This window comes from Hyperoodon ampullatus (genome assembly GCF_949752795.1).
Source record: "Hyperoodon ampullatus genome assembly, chromosome: X".
NCBI classification, from domain to species: Eukaryota; Metazoa; Chordata; class Mammalia; order Artiodactyla; family Ziphiidae; genus Hyperoodon; species Hyperoodon ampullatus.
In genome coordinates, this window is record NC_136913.1 from 19,272,690 (window position 1) to 19,287,975 (window position 15,286).

A 15,286-nucleotide genomic window follows, 5' to 3' on the forward strand; every position below is an offset into this window, starting at 1 on the left:
AATGATATAAAGCTGTGTCATTAGAATTGTTCCTGAACTGTTCTAATCCATAAGTCTCTTAAATCAATGTGATAGTTTCTTGTGTGGTTTTTGTGCTTTTCACTTTAAATTTTATTGCTTAGCATTACCTTGATGCCATTTTTACAGGATATTTAAATTAAATAAATTTGAGCAGAAAAAGAAATGGAAAGCAAATAGTCATAGGAGTCAATTTTGTCTTTCAACTGGTGTAACGACTGAAGAACACTAATTGATTGTTACATTTCAAATACATACAGATATGAATGGTTAAACTCATTCTGTAAAAATAAAAATCGTAAGCAATAATAAAATTTATTTTAATATCAAAGTTATAGGTTGGGGTGACTGAAAAAAACATTGGTAGCAAAGTTTATATGTTTCTGAGAGTTTTGTTTTAAAAGCATGTTTTGAAGAGAAAGACAAGTAATATTAGATATGACACGAGAAGAAAATAAGTTTTAACTAAAAATGTAACGTGCTGACTGGGAGGCAGAAACAATTGTATGTTTTACATGCTCAAATTAGTAAATAGCTGCAAGCAGTTGTCACATTACATTTTTGTTCACCAGTGTTTAAGCAAATTAATTAAAGGATCTGAATCACATTTGTGTTTTTCAACCAAATGCTTTCAAAATGTTAACACTGACTACAAATAATCACCTAAGATGAAAAATTATTTTTAGTTTCTTTATTCTTTAGCTTCCTATTCTTTCTTTAGTTAATTTCCTAAAAATGATGCTTACTGTAAATTGAAAAAATTGCAAGTCCAGTTTTAATGTTGCAGTATCAACTATGCCAATAAGAGTGGACAGCAATAAATACACTAGTGGTAGTTTCAGTACAATGTGCAAATTTTGATGATTAATTGGAAAAAGCCATTTTGTAGTGTGACTCTAAAGTCTATATTAGTTGTACATTGGGTAGCTACATACTGACTTTTAGTCCCATATATCTATTTTTAACTTATATAGATATAGCTTCCTGATCAAATATATGCTTGGAAAAATGTTTGTTTTCTTTGTAGTCTGATAGGAAAGGGAAGATTACATGCTTAAAAAAGAAGACTCAAATCTTTTGTATTTATAACTTTGGATTCTAGAAAAAGCTGTGAAAAAACTGAGTGCGAGAATTTTGAATACAAGTGTTTCTCTTGCTTAAGCTCTTTTCACATAATTTACTACTTAAGAAAAGCTTGCCCAGGAAAAATTATGCCCAATAATTTTCCAAATTAGATCTAACATTCTTTACATGGTCAAGAAATTTACAAGATTGTATGCAACTTCTTGCCTCCCAAAATCCAGAATACATTTTCTCTGGAGCATTTGTTTAGATGACTCAGAGTTGCTAACATAAAACAATATTTTGGTACTTGTATTGGGAATTATAATAAAAACGTGTTTGAACTGAATAAGGACTTGTGTGAATGTTCTGTGCTAGAATAATGGGATATTGTGATCCATTTGAGTCTATGCTTATTCCCAAGAGTGAATAAAATAAATGGCCAGGTTTTATACTTGATGTAATCATTCATATTTCAATGAGTATATTACCCCTGGAAGACAAAGCAAACTCTTTGTGATATTTGCATTAGTGAATTTTAGAGATCACTACATAATGTGTAATGCACTGTTTTAATCTTCAACGTGGGGGCTGTCTTTATGTCACTGGTTTCATTCAAGACTTTATATAGCTCTATGAAAGCTGGGTCACTTACCAGATAGAGGGACAACTAAATTAAGATACGCTTGCCAAGAGTTGTTAAAATGTAAATTGTTTCAAATAAAACCTTTAACATCAGATGTAGTTTTTAAAGTATAGACGTTCTTTTCTCATAGTCTTTAAAACCGTAGTGTTTTCAGAGGTACATTAATACCTTCCAGGTGTGCTCAGTTACCTTAGAGACGTTAGAATTGGGGACACAAGGAAAAGACCTGAGCCATCAGAGGATTTAACGTGAGATTTCAGTGATCCCCTTTCCAAAGCTGAAAATTTTATTTTATAATAATCACAGTCTCCCGATGATGTTTAAACTGGATGAGTAGGATATTATCACTATAGTGAGTCATCACTCATGATTCAGAGGAAGATTTGTGCCATACCATATTGTGGGATACAATTTGAGGGTATTTATATAGTTTAAACGGACAATATGAAAAACGTATGTGTACGTAACCTAATAAATTTCTGAGTCCTGTTCACAGTAGTAAGTTATCATTAATTGACCTAAGGTTATAAATGTATATTTGAAGAGATGCATATGATCATTTTATTTAGGATTTGGATATTTTAAGAGATGCATGCCAGTGCCCCCAAAATCTATCATAGATTTATTTTAGAAGAGTAACAACATATGTGCAAAATATGTCCTCCCTGTTGGAGCCTCATTGAATCTGGAAGGAAAACTTTATGTCAGTAGGACCATTTAGATATGAAAAATAAATTTTATGGCAAGGTCTTTCCAGGAAATAAATCCTCTTGGATAGAATCCAAAATGGATCCATATCATACTTGATTGCATACCATAGTGGATCAAGTTATACTGAAGCTTCATGCTTACTTGAGTAAGAAGATGCAGTCTTAAAATACCCTTGTATTTTATGCATAAGCGATGATAGCTCTTAATTCTCTTCCTGTGCAGATTTTACCAGTTAAGAGAAAGAATCAAAAGGCAAAGTGGTAAAATAAAAAAATATTACCCTTTAATTCTATTTTTTCCTTATATTGGAAATTCTTTATAGTACAGCGGTAACTACTTTTCTTATACTATGTTATGAAGAAATGATTAAAACTAAATGTTACCAAGGTAGGAAGAACTATCCTTCTGCACTATTATACTTACATATTTAGGTATTTTTTCTGAAACTAAGGCATATGTCTATTAAATTTTGAATTAAACACTGAGAGAACTTTTTTGATTAGAGGGAGGCTGTATTTGTCACTTTTTGTGTATTTTCACGTACTTGTTGGTTATCGGTAATAGGTGTAATTTTAATGGCACCGTTACAACTAGGAATTTCTCACTGATAATTTCAGCTAATAGCATCATTTATTCCGTGCTTGATTTAGTCACATTTTGCCTATCTTTCTAATATTCTTTAATGCCTTCTTCATTCTTTTAGTCATTTAATTTTGTACCCTTTCAATTCTTGTCCAAAGTTAGAACATTTTTAAGACATTATAATTTTAAATTATCACAAATTTCCTTTGGGGTTAAGTAGCTATTTCCATTTTCCCATGAAGCTTCTATTTTACCATATTTTATTTTTCCATTGCCTAATGTCTATTTTAGATGAGATTCTCAAGAATAATGTTTACTTTTTAGCTTGGATTAGCTTGACAAAAATAGTACAATTAGTAGACAAAAATACAATGACTATATTTAGTATTTACCATGTGTTTTACTTAGTACAGGCATATTTGATTAGCCAGATGATATCTGCATGATAAACCAGTTTAAATGTTTTCTATGATTTACCAGTTAATAAAATAGCCAGTAAGAGTTAAACAACAGGATTGACTAATTTCTTCTTTCTCTGAAAGAAGTTGTGTTTTTTCAACCGCTTCAATTAATAGAACCAGCTGGCACAATCAAACCTGTTATCTGTTTAAGCCTATCTAAGAGTCTTTTTCTTCTACATTTTTGCTAACTTAACTAACTGTGTTAACTGAGGACATTAATAGCAACTCCGTGTTGAAAATAGAAACCTAGAGAAAATATCAATTTGAAGGAGGTTGACAAGGCTAATATTTAAATTTCCTGGAAGGGGAAGGAACAAGTACCCTAAACAGACAATCCTGGTAATAGTCCAGGCAGAATAAAATATTTTGTTGGTCCTTACCTCACACTTCAGGTGTATTTAAAATATACTTGTAATCATTGACTACTACTTCTCCTTTTTTCCTTTTTTCCTTCCTTCCTTCCTTCCTCTTTGTTTGGGGAGGGCAGGGATAGGTACTAACCAGGAGAAATTACCTTTAGTTCTACAGGTGGTAAAATAAAAGGAGAGAAGTCTTCAAAATAGAAGTAGTGACCCTCGAAAAGAAGAAAGAGAATAAAAATTTGTTAGATTATTTTTTTAAATGCTTGTGTTTTTAGAACTTGTTTTTACGTTTACTTGTAGTGTTAGGATATTTTAAAATAAGAGCATATTAGAGCATTTTAAAAGCATACTGAATATAAGTTTTTCTCTCACAGTGCATCTGTTATAGAAAGTTTTGGCAAGTAATGTACTGTGTAATGAATGTTTTCTTTACATTTCTATAATGATTAAATTTTGGTTAGACTTGTTCTTTGATGTCATTTGTATTTAATACCAAGATGTCCTGACAGAGAGGAAATAATGATAAACAGAGTCACATCACAGATCACACTTGATCTAAAGGTCCTATCAAACCCCATAAATACACTACCATGTGTAAAATAGATAACTAGTGGGAACCTGCTGTATAGTACAGGGAGCTCAGCTTGGTGCTCCGTGACGACCTAGATGGGTGGGATGGAGGGGGAGTGGGAGGGAGGCCCAAGAGGGAGGGGATATAGGTATACATTATAGATGATACACTTCAATGTACAACAGAAACTAACACAACATTGTAAAGCAATTTTACTCCAGTTAAAAAAAAAAAAGGTCCTATCATTCAAAGATCTGTTGTAGAGGCATGTAATACATCCTTAGAAAGAATATAATTCTTTATTTCCTCAGGCTTCATGGTGTTCATCTGTACAGGTAACTCCTGATTACCTATATAAATTTCAGGATTTCCCATTGCCAAAATTTTTGTTTCTAAAAGACACGCATAGTTTAACTGGATGCTATTCCAAATCAGCATAGTTAAACATAATAGTCTTTACTGTGTACTTTCAAAATATATCAAAATTCCTCAACTTGTAAACTTCCTGACTATTTTTTTACATCATATAAGATAGAATATTGTAGAGTCCCAAAATAAATTATCAATTATTTTTCCCTTCTCTCTCTCTTTCTTTAATTTCTATTTCACATAGATTAAAACTTAACCGTCATTTTGGCAGGATGTGTGATTTCAAGCTATTAAGGTGAGCTGTGTAAAAAGGAAGGTCAAAAACCATGAACTGAGTCATAAACTATGTAGCCTACCCCAGTGACCTACATTGTACATTGTATTTATGCTTGGATTTTTGAACAAATTTTGTTTATCTGTACAAAAGTATTGTCACAATATAAAATAGTTGTACTATGCCATTTTTTGAGTGTCCAGCAATACGTGTTAAAGTAATAGAACTATGGGTCTATATAGATATGCTAAAAAGTGTTTTCATACTGGCTAAAATGGCAACATCTTGTCATGGGAAGATACAGTTAATTTTGTGATCATTATTTTTGTTTGCGATTGCATTAAAGTTCTTATTTTTTAATATGTTATTGTATATGTAGCTAAGCAGTAAGATCTGTAAGATAAACATGAAAATTTGTGAATTTTAGTTTCACTTTAGAATAATTTCTCGAACCACAATATCATTTCCAAATGCTGTGACGTTTAGAATTGGGAGTGCTCGTAAGTTAATGCATCCTGATGTATTGCTTAATTCAGTATATAGAAAATCTTAACTTTTAAAAAAACTTATTTAATACGTAAATACAGGCATGAAAGTGACATCTATAGGTATGCAACTAAAAATTATTTTAAACAATGGTAAATGTGTGTGCCTATGAAAAATGAAATGATTGTGTCACACTAATCACCATACTTTTGAAGATGTACCATAAAATGACTTGCAGAAGACAGTATTGTTTATATTTATGAAAAAAGTACATTTTCCTAGAAAATATTCTCATATTGGCCTTTCATACTCCATTTTTGTAAACTTTTTTGAGAATCTTGTCACATTCTACTGACTTAGGAGTGTAATGTATCTTTTTTGGGAAACGATCTGAATTATCTTTCTTGTATACCAGTCAGGATGTGAGTGAACTAATTTTTTTGGAAGTTACTCTTTATTATCTTTCTTTCAAAAGTGGGATTCTAACAAAGTAAATTTAAATACGTTTCTGACTGTGAGATAAATCTCCCCATTATGAAACACTGCATAATAGATTTACCTTATAAGTAGCTTTTACGCGGTTATGCTGTACAATAAGGTGAGTTAGGAACTAAGTGAAAAGCTCTAAAGCGATAAATTTTTTGTTTTTGGAGACTCAAAGGAATATCCGTGTGCTAAATAACATGCTTCTTGATTTCAGCCAAGTTCAAAAACTTTGTAGAAATAGACCATTTAAAAATGATAACTATGTGTCATTGTTGTTGTTGTTTTGTGTGTTGTTTGTGTGCGTATGTATTTTCTTTTTCATTTTAACCAGCCTCTTATACCTAGAAGTCCCACAAGCAGCGTTGCCACGCCTTCCAGCACCATCAGTACACCTACCAAAAGAGACAGTTCCGCCCTCCAGGATCTCTACATTCCCCCTCCTCCTGCAGAACCATATATTCCCAGGTATAAAACTAACCATCATGTTGTTCTACGTAGCTTCTAGCTAAAGACTAACCTAAGTGCATGTAAACTGTGAAGTAAATTCTCACGAAACACCTTGAATACTTTCTCAGTTAAGAATTCTGAGCACATTCTGGAAAATGACTGCCTTATAGAGACTGTACTCTAGTTAATAATAACAGTAAAAATAACTAATTTGTATTAAACACTCTACATTAAATATCTTACAAGCATTATTTCACATAATAGGAAACTAATATAAAATAACAGCTAGGATTATTTTAGTAAGTAAAAAATAAGTGAGGCTCTTTGGTAAGAAGCCACAGGAAATCTCAAGTTACTTTGAAGCATTTCATACTTTATTTCTAAAAGAGAAAGTTAGAGATAACTTTTGTGCTTTCTTAAATGTATGTAATGAGGAAGATTTTTTTTTCTTGGATGATGATGAAGGAGAGTGTTTCTTCCCCCAATACCTCTGTCTCTACAGTTTCCACTTGGTGAGTTCATTAGTGTTTCTTTCAGAAAGTAGAGAGAGTTTGCAAGAGAATGAGTTGCCTTTAAAGTCTATTTTCAGATTTCTGGAGGCTGTATCTCCATTTCATGTTCCAAATTCCTATTTGAAATTCTTGGCAGGTGGAAGACTATAACTTTATGCCATCATGCATTTTGTCCAAAAGTATTATGATTTCCAGCCTTGTGGAATACAAAGATTATGGAAAAGGGCCAGCACTAAATGGGGATAATTAATACCAATCACAAAGTATTTGATTCAGTTTTTAAATTAGTTGTGCAGTCATTCAAAAACAATAATTTAAGGTCTCTTGTTTTCAAGCTATACTTAATATTAAAATTCTTTAATAAATAAAAGTACTGAAATTCCTTGTTTTAATTAATTTTCACTATTCTTTACTTTAGTACACCTAACGTTTCATTCTGTTGGATATGATGGTACTGACATTTTACCATCTAAATGCTACATGACAACATGGCATGTCTGCAAATACTGTGTTGTCATCTACTAATAAAACTGCAGTCAATTTTATTAACATTTTAGGACTTTTTTTGAGAATTAAATGTGGTTGTGAGAACATGGTTTGTGAGAAGATACAATTTACTAAGCTGGCATTTCAAAAATCGTTCTAATGTATAATTTACAGTCTTATGTTAAATTTACAATCAGATGTACAAATTCATCTGATATCCTAGTCAAATTCAAGTTGAATTTTAATTCTATTAAGATAGTGTCAGACTTTTTGAATACTCTTGTAAGAGGAGCAATAAAAACATGTGTGTTTCAAATAGGAAATAACTCTTTTGGTTTGTTTTCATTTTAATGGGAAAGATTTTTATTTCAGTGCAAATGATTATTTAAAAGACCTTATTCATCAGAGGGCTCCATGTACAGATAAACATCAGAAAATTATTTTTAGCAAGTCTCTGCGGTTTTTTGATGTTCTTTCCTTGTCTCTTGGATAGGGAGGAACTTGTAATAAAGAGAGTATTTCCTAGACAGAATGTATTTAAAATGTACTTCAGAAGACAAAGGAGTTAAAGAATCCAGTTCTGTCCTCTAAGTGTGGTGCAAATATGATGAAGGCAATATATTGAAATCAATAAAAAGCTTTAAACATGCTGTTTACAAAAACAGGAGAATGCAAGAGATTGAAGTATCAGCATAGTGGTAATTGTTTTGGTAGTATTGCTTGAACATTCCATACTTTTCAGTAAAAATCATAATTAGGGTATTATCTGTCACCTTAATTGATTCTTAGTCTAGTGTGTAATTTAACAGAATGTTCTAAACGTTTTTGAGTCAAATTATTAGTTACCTAGTCACACAATCATTTGATATAGCCCAGTTAGAAAATATGTGCGTGAGACTCCCTTTGTACCACAGCCTCATATAAATTATCTGCATTTTCGGGTTTGACTTGAAGTTATAGTCATAAAACTTTTTGCATTTGTCATTCTTTTATAGATACAGCTGTGGCTTTTTTTTCTCATTTTGAGGATGAATGAGGCTCACCTAATTTAACTCATCTGAACGTTTATTTTTTCCTACATTAAAAACTTTTGTTTATGTAGGATAGGCATTTTGGTGATAATTTGAATTGTAAATAATAAAAGCTGGGCTTCCCTGGTGGCGCAGTGGTTGAGAGTCCGCCTGCCGATGCAGGGGACACGGGTTCGTGCCCTGGTCCAGGAAGATCCCACGTGCCGCGGAGCGGCTGGGCCCGTGAGCCATGGCCACTGAGCCTGCGCCTCCAGAGCCTGTGCTCCACAACGGGAGAGGCCACAACAGTGAGAGGCCACAACAGTGAGAGGCCCGCGTACCGTTAAAAAAAAATAATAATAATAATAATAAAAGCTTTCTCATCTTAAAACCAAAAAACCTTAAAAATGGTAGGACTAGTTGTCAAATTAGGTAGACTTTTTTTCATGTGATTATAATTCTTTGAACACATTTATTCCAGAAAAAGAATGTGATTGCAAAAGTGACTTTTTCTCTAAAAGAGAAAACACTCATGTATGTGAAGTGAGTGAAATTTGGTCAGTTTTTTATTATATGACTGTATACAATTTCATTGTCATAGTATACAGTGAACTTTTATACTTAACCAAATTTCTTTTTCTATCATGAAAACCAAGAATTTGTAGGTCTTGCACAACTATGAAGTTTAAATACTAATTTCTCTTATTAATTTTACTGTGAGCCATTAAATATAAAGATAGTCCAGTGAAGCAGTGCTCTAACTTTCCATCTGTTCCCTTAAATCCTTTTTAGAGCAAAAGTGTAGATTTATTATATATATGTATAGATGTATAACATTAAGAAAATTTTTATAGCAGTACAAATTAATATGTTGAGTTATTCAGGGTCTCATAATGTGAGTACATATACACACAGGCACACCCACTTATATACACAATACATGTATCAATTCATTCTATTGCAAAGTTTGGTTTTGATCTGTACTTTTCTTAATTCAACTTTATTGAATGCATCCCATATAGACATGTCTAATAAATCTTTGTTGGTAGAAGGCCTCTCTTTCATATCATTATAGAGTAAGGAATACCAGCCCTTCCCATTTTCTACCACCCTGTGGTAGAAAACTAGGTAAATTAACTAGGGCTGTGGTAGATTAACTAGGGCTGAATCACCCTCTGATCTCAGCTGTATTAACATTCATGTCACAGGCCTGACAGAAACGTCTGCCCATTTATGGGTAGGCATAACCTTCCCCAGTGCCCCAAGTTCATTAGGGCTGTTTCCAAGCTAATTGCAGTGTCAGTTTCTTTTTGCTAGAGGACTAACTAACAAAAAGCACCAGGCAATTTGTTAAGGAAAAGTTTTTAGCTAGCCGAAAATAAAATTGTGCCTGGATTTTATATTTATTTTCTTTGTGTTGCCTAAGAACTAGCTTTCATAGTTACAATTTGGTAATAAGCAATACTTTTATTTAAAAAAATAAAAGAGTGACAGCTTGCTGATTCAGTCAGTCTTGAGAATATTATTTACTACTTTCTACATAGTTCAAATAATAGGAATATAGTTCTCTTCATTTGGACAAACCCAACCTAGACATTTGTATACTGAGAGAGAAGTATAGTATACTGTAGTATAAAAGTATAATATTTTTGGTGAACTGAAACTCATATTTTAGAATTGACATTAGCTTTATAAGCTCATCACCATCTCATAAGACTTAATAGGTCACTTAAAAATTTGTTATTTTTGTCTGTCTTGTTATAATTCAGTTTATTCTATGGATTTAAGATTTCAGTCTTGGCACTTAAAATTAAATTTTATCTTGTTTGATAGTATTCATGGCACTGTTCAGGGTAGAACTGGAAACAATTAAGAACTAGGAAGAAATAAAATTAGTGATCAACAAGGAAAGAAACATTGCATTTACATCCATAGTCATGTTCTAGAATATGAGCTTTTCTAACAGAAATTTTATAGCTAGTCAGTGAAATTATCATAAAATAAGCAAGGTTCATTTTAATTAATCCTAAATGGAATATTTCTACCAAAATACCACTCATTATTGTCCCAATCACCTGGGCTGTGTGATTAATATTTACTATGTGTGAGTAACAGTTTTAGGGATCCCATAAATTTAAATTAGAGATTTTTCACTTCAGAATCCTATAGAAAAAAAAATCAACTTGCCATCATCTTAAATCCCATTCTTAAACTCTATATATGATAAGGTTTCTCCACCCTCTCTCCACAAGAAATGTTGCTGATGTGTAATTAAATTTTGATATATCCATTTAGAATGAGTTCCATGAACATATCTTTTTTTACTATTAAATGAGATAATACATGGCTTCCCTGGTGGCGCAGTGGTTGGGAGTCCGCCTGCCAGTGCAGGGGACACGGGTTCGTGCCCCGGTCCGGGAAATCCCGCGTGCCGCGGAGCGGCTGGGTCCGTGAGCCATGGCCGCTGAGCCTGCGCGTCCGGAGCCTGTGCTCTGCAACGGGAGAGGCCACAACAGTGAGAGGCCCGCGTACCGCAAAAAAAAAAAAAAAAAGAGAGATAATACAGTTTAAATAGAGAATAATTCTTTTCATTAAGGTTTATTTTAAATTAATAACAAGCTGTTTGAAATTCTTACAACACCAGTTTATATAGTGCTAACTTAGTTCTTAAGGTCACAGTACCCTCACAGAAGTGGCAGTTCTTAAATACATCTTTGTTTTTAAGCAGTGCAAATATTACCATGAGTCAATTAGATAAACTGGCAGAAGAAAGCTACATTGTTAGCATTGTTAACATTATACCTATTTTCTTAAGCACTAAAAGCAATTTATGAGCTAAGATGATTTCTTTTATGTGCCACAGTATTGAACATGGACTAGAGCAGGAGTTAGAAGATCCATGGCCTATGTCTAGCTGCGTAACCGTTAGGCTAGTCATTTAACCTCTCTGAGCCTTGGCATTTTTTTCCCTGCAAAACAGGAATAATTTAAAGTTGCCCTATAAACCTCAAAGAAAGTTTGGAAAGATCAGAAGATATATAGGAAGGATATTATTACTACTTTAGACTGTCTCTGTCATTTTACCAGTGTAACACTTTTCTACATCCTTCTCCTTTACCCTTTCTTTAGGGATGAAAAAGGAAACCTTCCTTGTGAAGACCTCAGAGGACACATGGTGGGCAAGCCAGTGCATAAGGGATCTGAATCACCAAATTCATTTCTGGACCAGGAATATCGAAAGAGGTTTAATATTGTGGAGGAAGATACTGTCTTGTATTGTTATGAATATGAAAAGGGAAGATCAAGTAGTCAAGGAAGACGAGAAAGCACCCCAACTTATGGTAAGAGTTCTTCTCTTACATTGATGAAAGAGCTTGTGTCTGGTATGAGAATCTCAATTTCTTTTCCTAGGCTTTTGGGTTGTGAAAATTACTTGATAGCTTTTGAATCTTTATAATTGATCTGTGTCTGTCGTGTGCTTCCAAGTGGAATCTCAACAATATGAGGCATGACATTAGAAATTATTCTAAGTTTTCCAAAAATAAGCAAGAATGGTAGGTAGCATTTTAACTCATTAATGATTTACGGAAACCTTTTTGACTCACATGTAATTTTTGTAGGTCAGGTGTTGCCAAACTGGACTAGTTCAAGGGGTTTTTTTTCCCTTTTTTTAATGAATATTTACTGTTAACATGACTTATTTAAAATAAAATTTCCTTATTTCTCAGGTATTAAAATATCTTTAGATGGACTTTTCTGGGTAAAATCTCATCTCAATTTTTGTTTTTTATAAGAAGCTGTAAATTTTGAGTGGACTTTAAATAAGAAGGACATAATGTATTTAAAGCAAAGATGGGCCTAGAGTTACCATGTCCCAGGATTTTTTATCTGACTCCTGTTTTTCCATGCATGACCAAGAAAGTAACCCAGTCACAAATACTTAAAAATTGATATAGTGTAGCTGAAAGATTTGCAGATAAAGTTGCCTAAAGTTAAAGTAGTAACACCTATGGTCCTATTGCAAGAATGAGTGTATTGAACTGGAATTCTATGCTCCTTCCTTTTCAGTTTTGGGGGAAGGGCAGGATCCTTGCTGATTAGTCCAGACTTGATCAGTGGGAGCTGAGCAGAAGGAAAGTTGTTTCTAACTTTCTCTTTCCACCTGCCTCCCTTACTTTTTCACTGTGGCCATATGCCTTCCTCCTGTGGTTCCGAAATATTACATACCTTATTACCCATGCCCTATTTCCTTACAGCTCTTTGGTAATAAGTATGTATGAAAAGTTTTGGCCAAAACTATCCTAAATAATAGGAGCCATACCTATCTTGCTTTGTGTTATTCTCTGTACATGTGCTGTTTTATCATGTGTTCCTCCTCAATTATACTACTCTGGTGGCACTTATTTTGAACTGTCATAAATTGAAGGTATTTGCACCTTTGCTTTTCTCCACTACTATATTGTAAACCTCTGCAGTATAGAGGCCTGCCATCTTTTTATCCCTGCCCCTGCCCATCACATGAGATTTTTATTTTTGTTAATTCATTCCACAAGTACTTATTGACTACCTATTATTGGATAGACATTAATGTATATCAACTCTTCTTTTGTTATGTCCCAGAATTTTCTGGCTATTTTCTTCTTGTGTTGAAGTAGATAAGAATGTTTAATTTAAGGGGAACTTATAGTCACCAGATGAAGTTGATTATAGACAGCTTTATAAAAAAATAGTTTACTAAGTTCTTACTTAAATGGCTATGAATTGTTAGTTCCTTCAGACTATGGTTTAAAGCACCTAGTGCTATCATGTTCCACAGATCATATCTCTTCCAATAAAATAGAATACAATTTAAATTTTAGAAAAAGTAGATATCCTATAGACACTTGATATACTTTTATAAACCACTTAGGAGAAAAGAAATGTATATATGCTTAAAAGAGGGGTAAGGAAGTAAAAGCAAAAGTTTTTTACTTTTGGTCATATAGTCTGAACTTTCACTAGAGATACTTATAGATACTTCAGGAGAGATTCCCTGGCACAACTTGAAAGTTGTTCCAGGTAACTAGCAGTTTAATGTATATTTACCTTTTTAAAATCAGCTCTTAAATAATAAAACTTACCTTTCGCATACGTGAATTTGTGGCCATAGTATTCCCAAAGATTAATTCATTTGTTAACTCATTCAGCTAATATTAGTTGTGTACATCAGGTCAGCCAGGCACTTGGGATGCAAAGATGAATAAAACATACATTTTCCCTGGAAGGCAGTCACAATGCAGACGGAAAAAACAAAGAGATGCAGTGCAGCCACTTTAGGTAAGTAGGAAGGTGTGAGCAGAGTGCTGCAGTAGCCTGGGAGCTGAAGCCCCAGAGTCTTCCTGGGAAGTCACATAAATAAAAGTGACATTTATGCTTGAGTTTTAAATGATGAATAGTCATCATCCAGGGTTTCTAAATGCTAGTTATCCCCACTAAATACCTGACACCTTCTCAAACCTAGATCTGAAATCTGAGGGTTTATATAAATCTCCCAGCCCAGACCCTAAAGGCCTCAAGTAACTTCAAACTTTAATAAGCAATAATTGATGACAACTTCTTTATTTAACCTATAAAATGGTCCCATTACATGGACCCCCCAAGTGTGACAATATTCTCTTGGATTTAAAAACAGTGATAATGAAATACTTGATCCTGCTGAAGTATATTGAAAAAAAAAAAAAAACCCTGAAGTTACAAAAAAGTTCACATTGTATATTTTCTGAAAATGACAGTGATTTAACCTGTTAGCACTTGTGTAATACCTTAAAAGACATTGTATAATTCCTTTAGCCTTACAGTGTTCAACTTAGTTCTTAGTTACAAATACCCTTATCTTCAAGTATGTGGACTTAGTCACCATTACTACCTATTAACTTCCCAGCTTACCTGTTTACTCAAAGAGGTTTAGAGTTATAAGAGTCTAAATAGGATTTTGAGAAGCAAGGGAGAAACATGATACAGTTTTTAGTGTGTGCTTTTGGTTTCATTCATATGATAGATATATAAGACAAAAATATTTAGGGAAGCTCTGTTATTAGACACTGTGACAAAGAAACAGATGGAAAGAAAAATACTTGAAAATATCCAAATTGTGAGCTTTAAAATGTATTGATTAACCAAAGTTCTCATTTTATATCATGAACCCACTCTTTGTGGCTAAGAGTGAATTAAAAGATCAGTTATTTGCCCTAAGCTGTAAGATAAATACAGTGTGGATAGACAGTGGATGGCCCGTCTAGAAAATAAGTAAATAATACCTGTTGAGATTTATGTATGCCAGGCACTCTTCTAAGCATGTAAAAGTCATTAACCCATTTAATCCTCACAACAACCCTGTGAGGTAGATACTAATAGAATCCTCACTTTACAGATGGGTTAAATAACTTACCCAACTAGTAAGTGGTAGAGCTGGGATTAAATACCCATGGATATTTGTTGACTCTACCAGTGGTACTAGATAACTAACTATTATGAAAATAATTTGCAAAAGTGTAGGAAAATAATTTCCAAAAATTTCATTACCCCTTCCAAATTCAAGCATTTGATTTCAGGCAAGCAGAACTAGATCTGATTGTATATGTTCTTCTATATCTTTTGTATTTCCTGACACTATAATAAACATGCATTTACATAGACATGGCCTTAACACACCTTAGGAAAAGATAGCTAAATTAAGGGTACAGTTAGCAACAATGTGTATGCCCTTTTTAAATGAGAGAGCATATAATAGGTTTTACTTTCCTAAAACAATAAACAAGAATGAT

The 15,286-nt window shown here is 33.1% G+C and overlaps 1 protein-coding gene across 4 annotated transcripts in view; it reads left to right on the forward strand.

Annotated features, from left to right (window-relative positions):
• The window catches only part of CNKSR2 (connector enhancer of kinase suppressor of Ras 2), a gene marked incomplete at both ends in the record, with an annotated part of 259,781 nt that overhangs the window by 143,933 nt on the left and 100,562 nt on the right, over nucleotides 1-15,286 (forward strand). For all 4 annotated transcript variants that reach the window (XM_079727709.1, XM_079727710.1, XM_079727711.1 and 1 more), the window contains 2 exons: nucleotides 6,360-6,493; nucleotides 11,613-11,824. In XM_079727709.1, coding sequence (XP_079583835.1) covers nucleotides 6,360-6,493; nucleotides 11,613-11,824 — 346 coding nt within the window. The remainder of the gene's footprint in view (nucleotides 1-6,359; nucleotides 6,494-11,612; nucleotides 11,825-15,286) is intronic.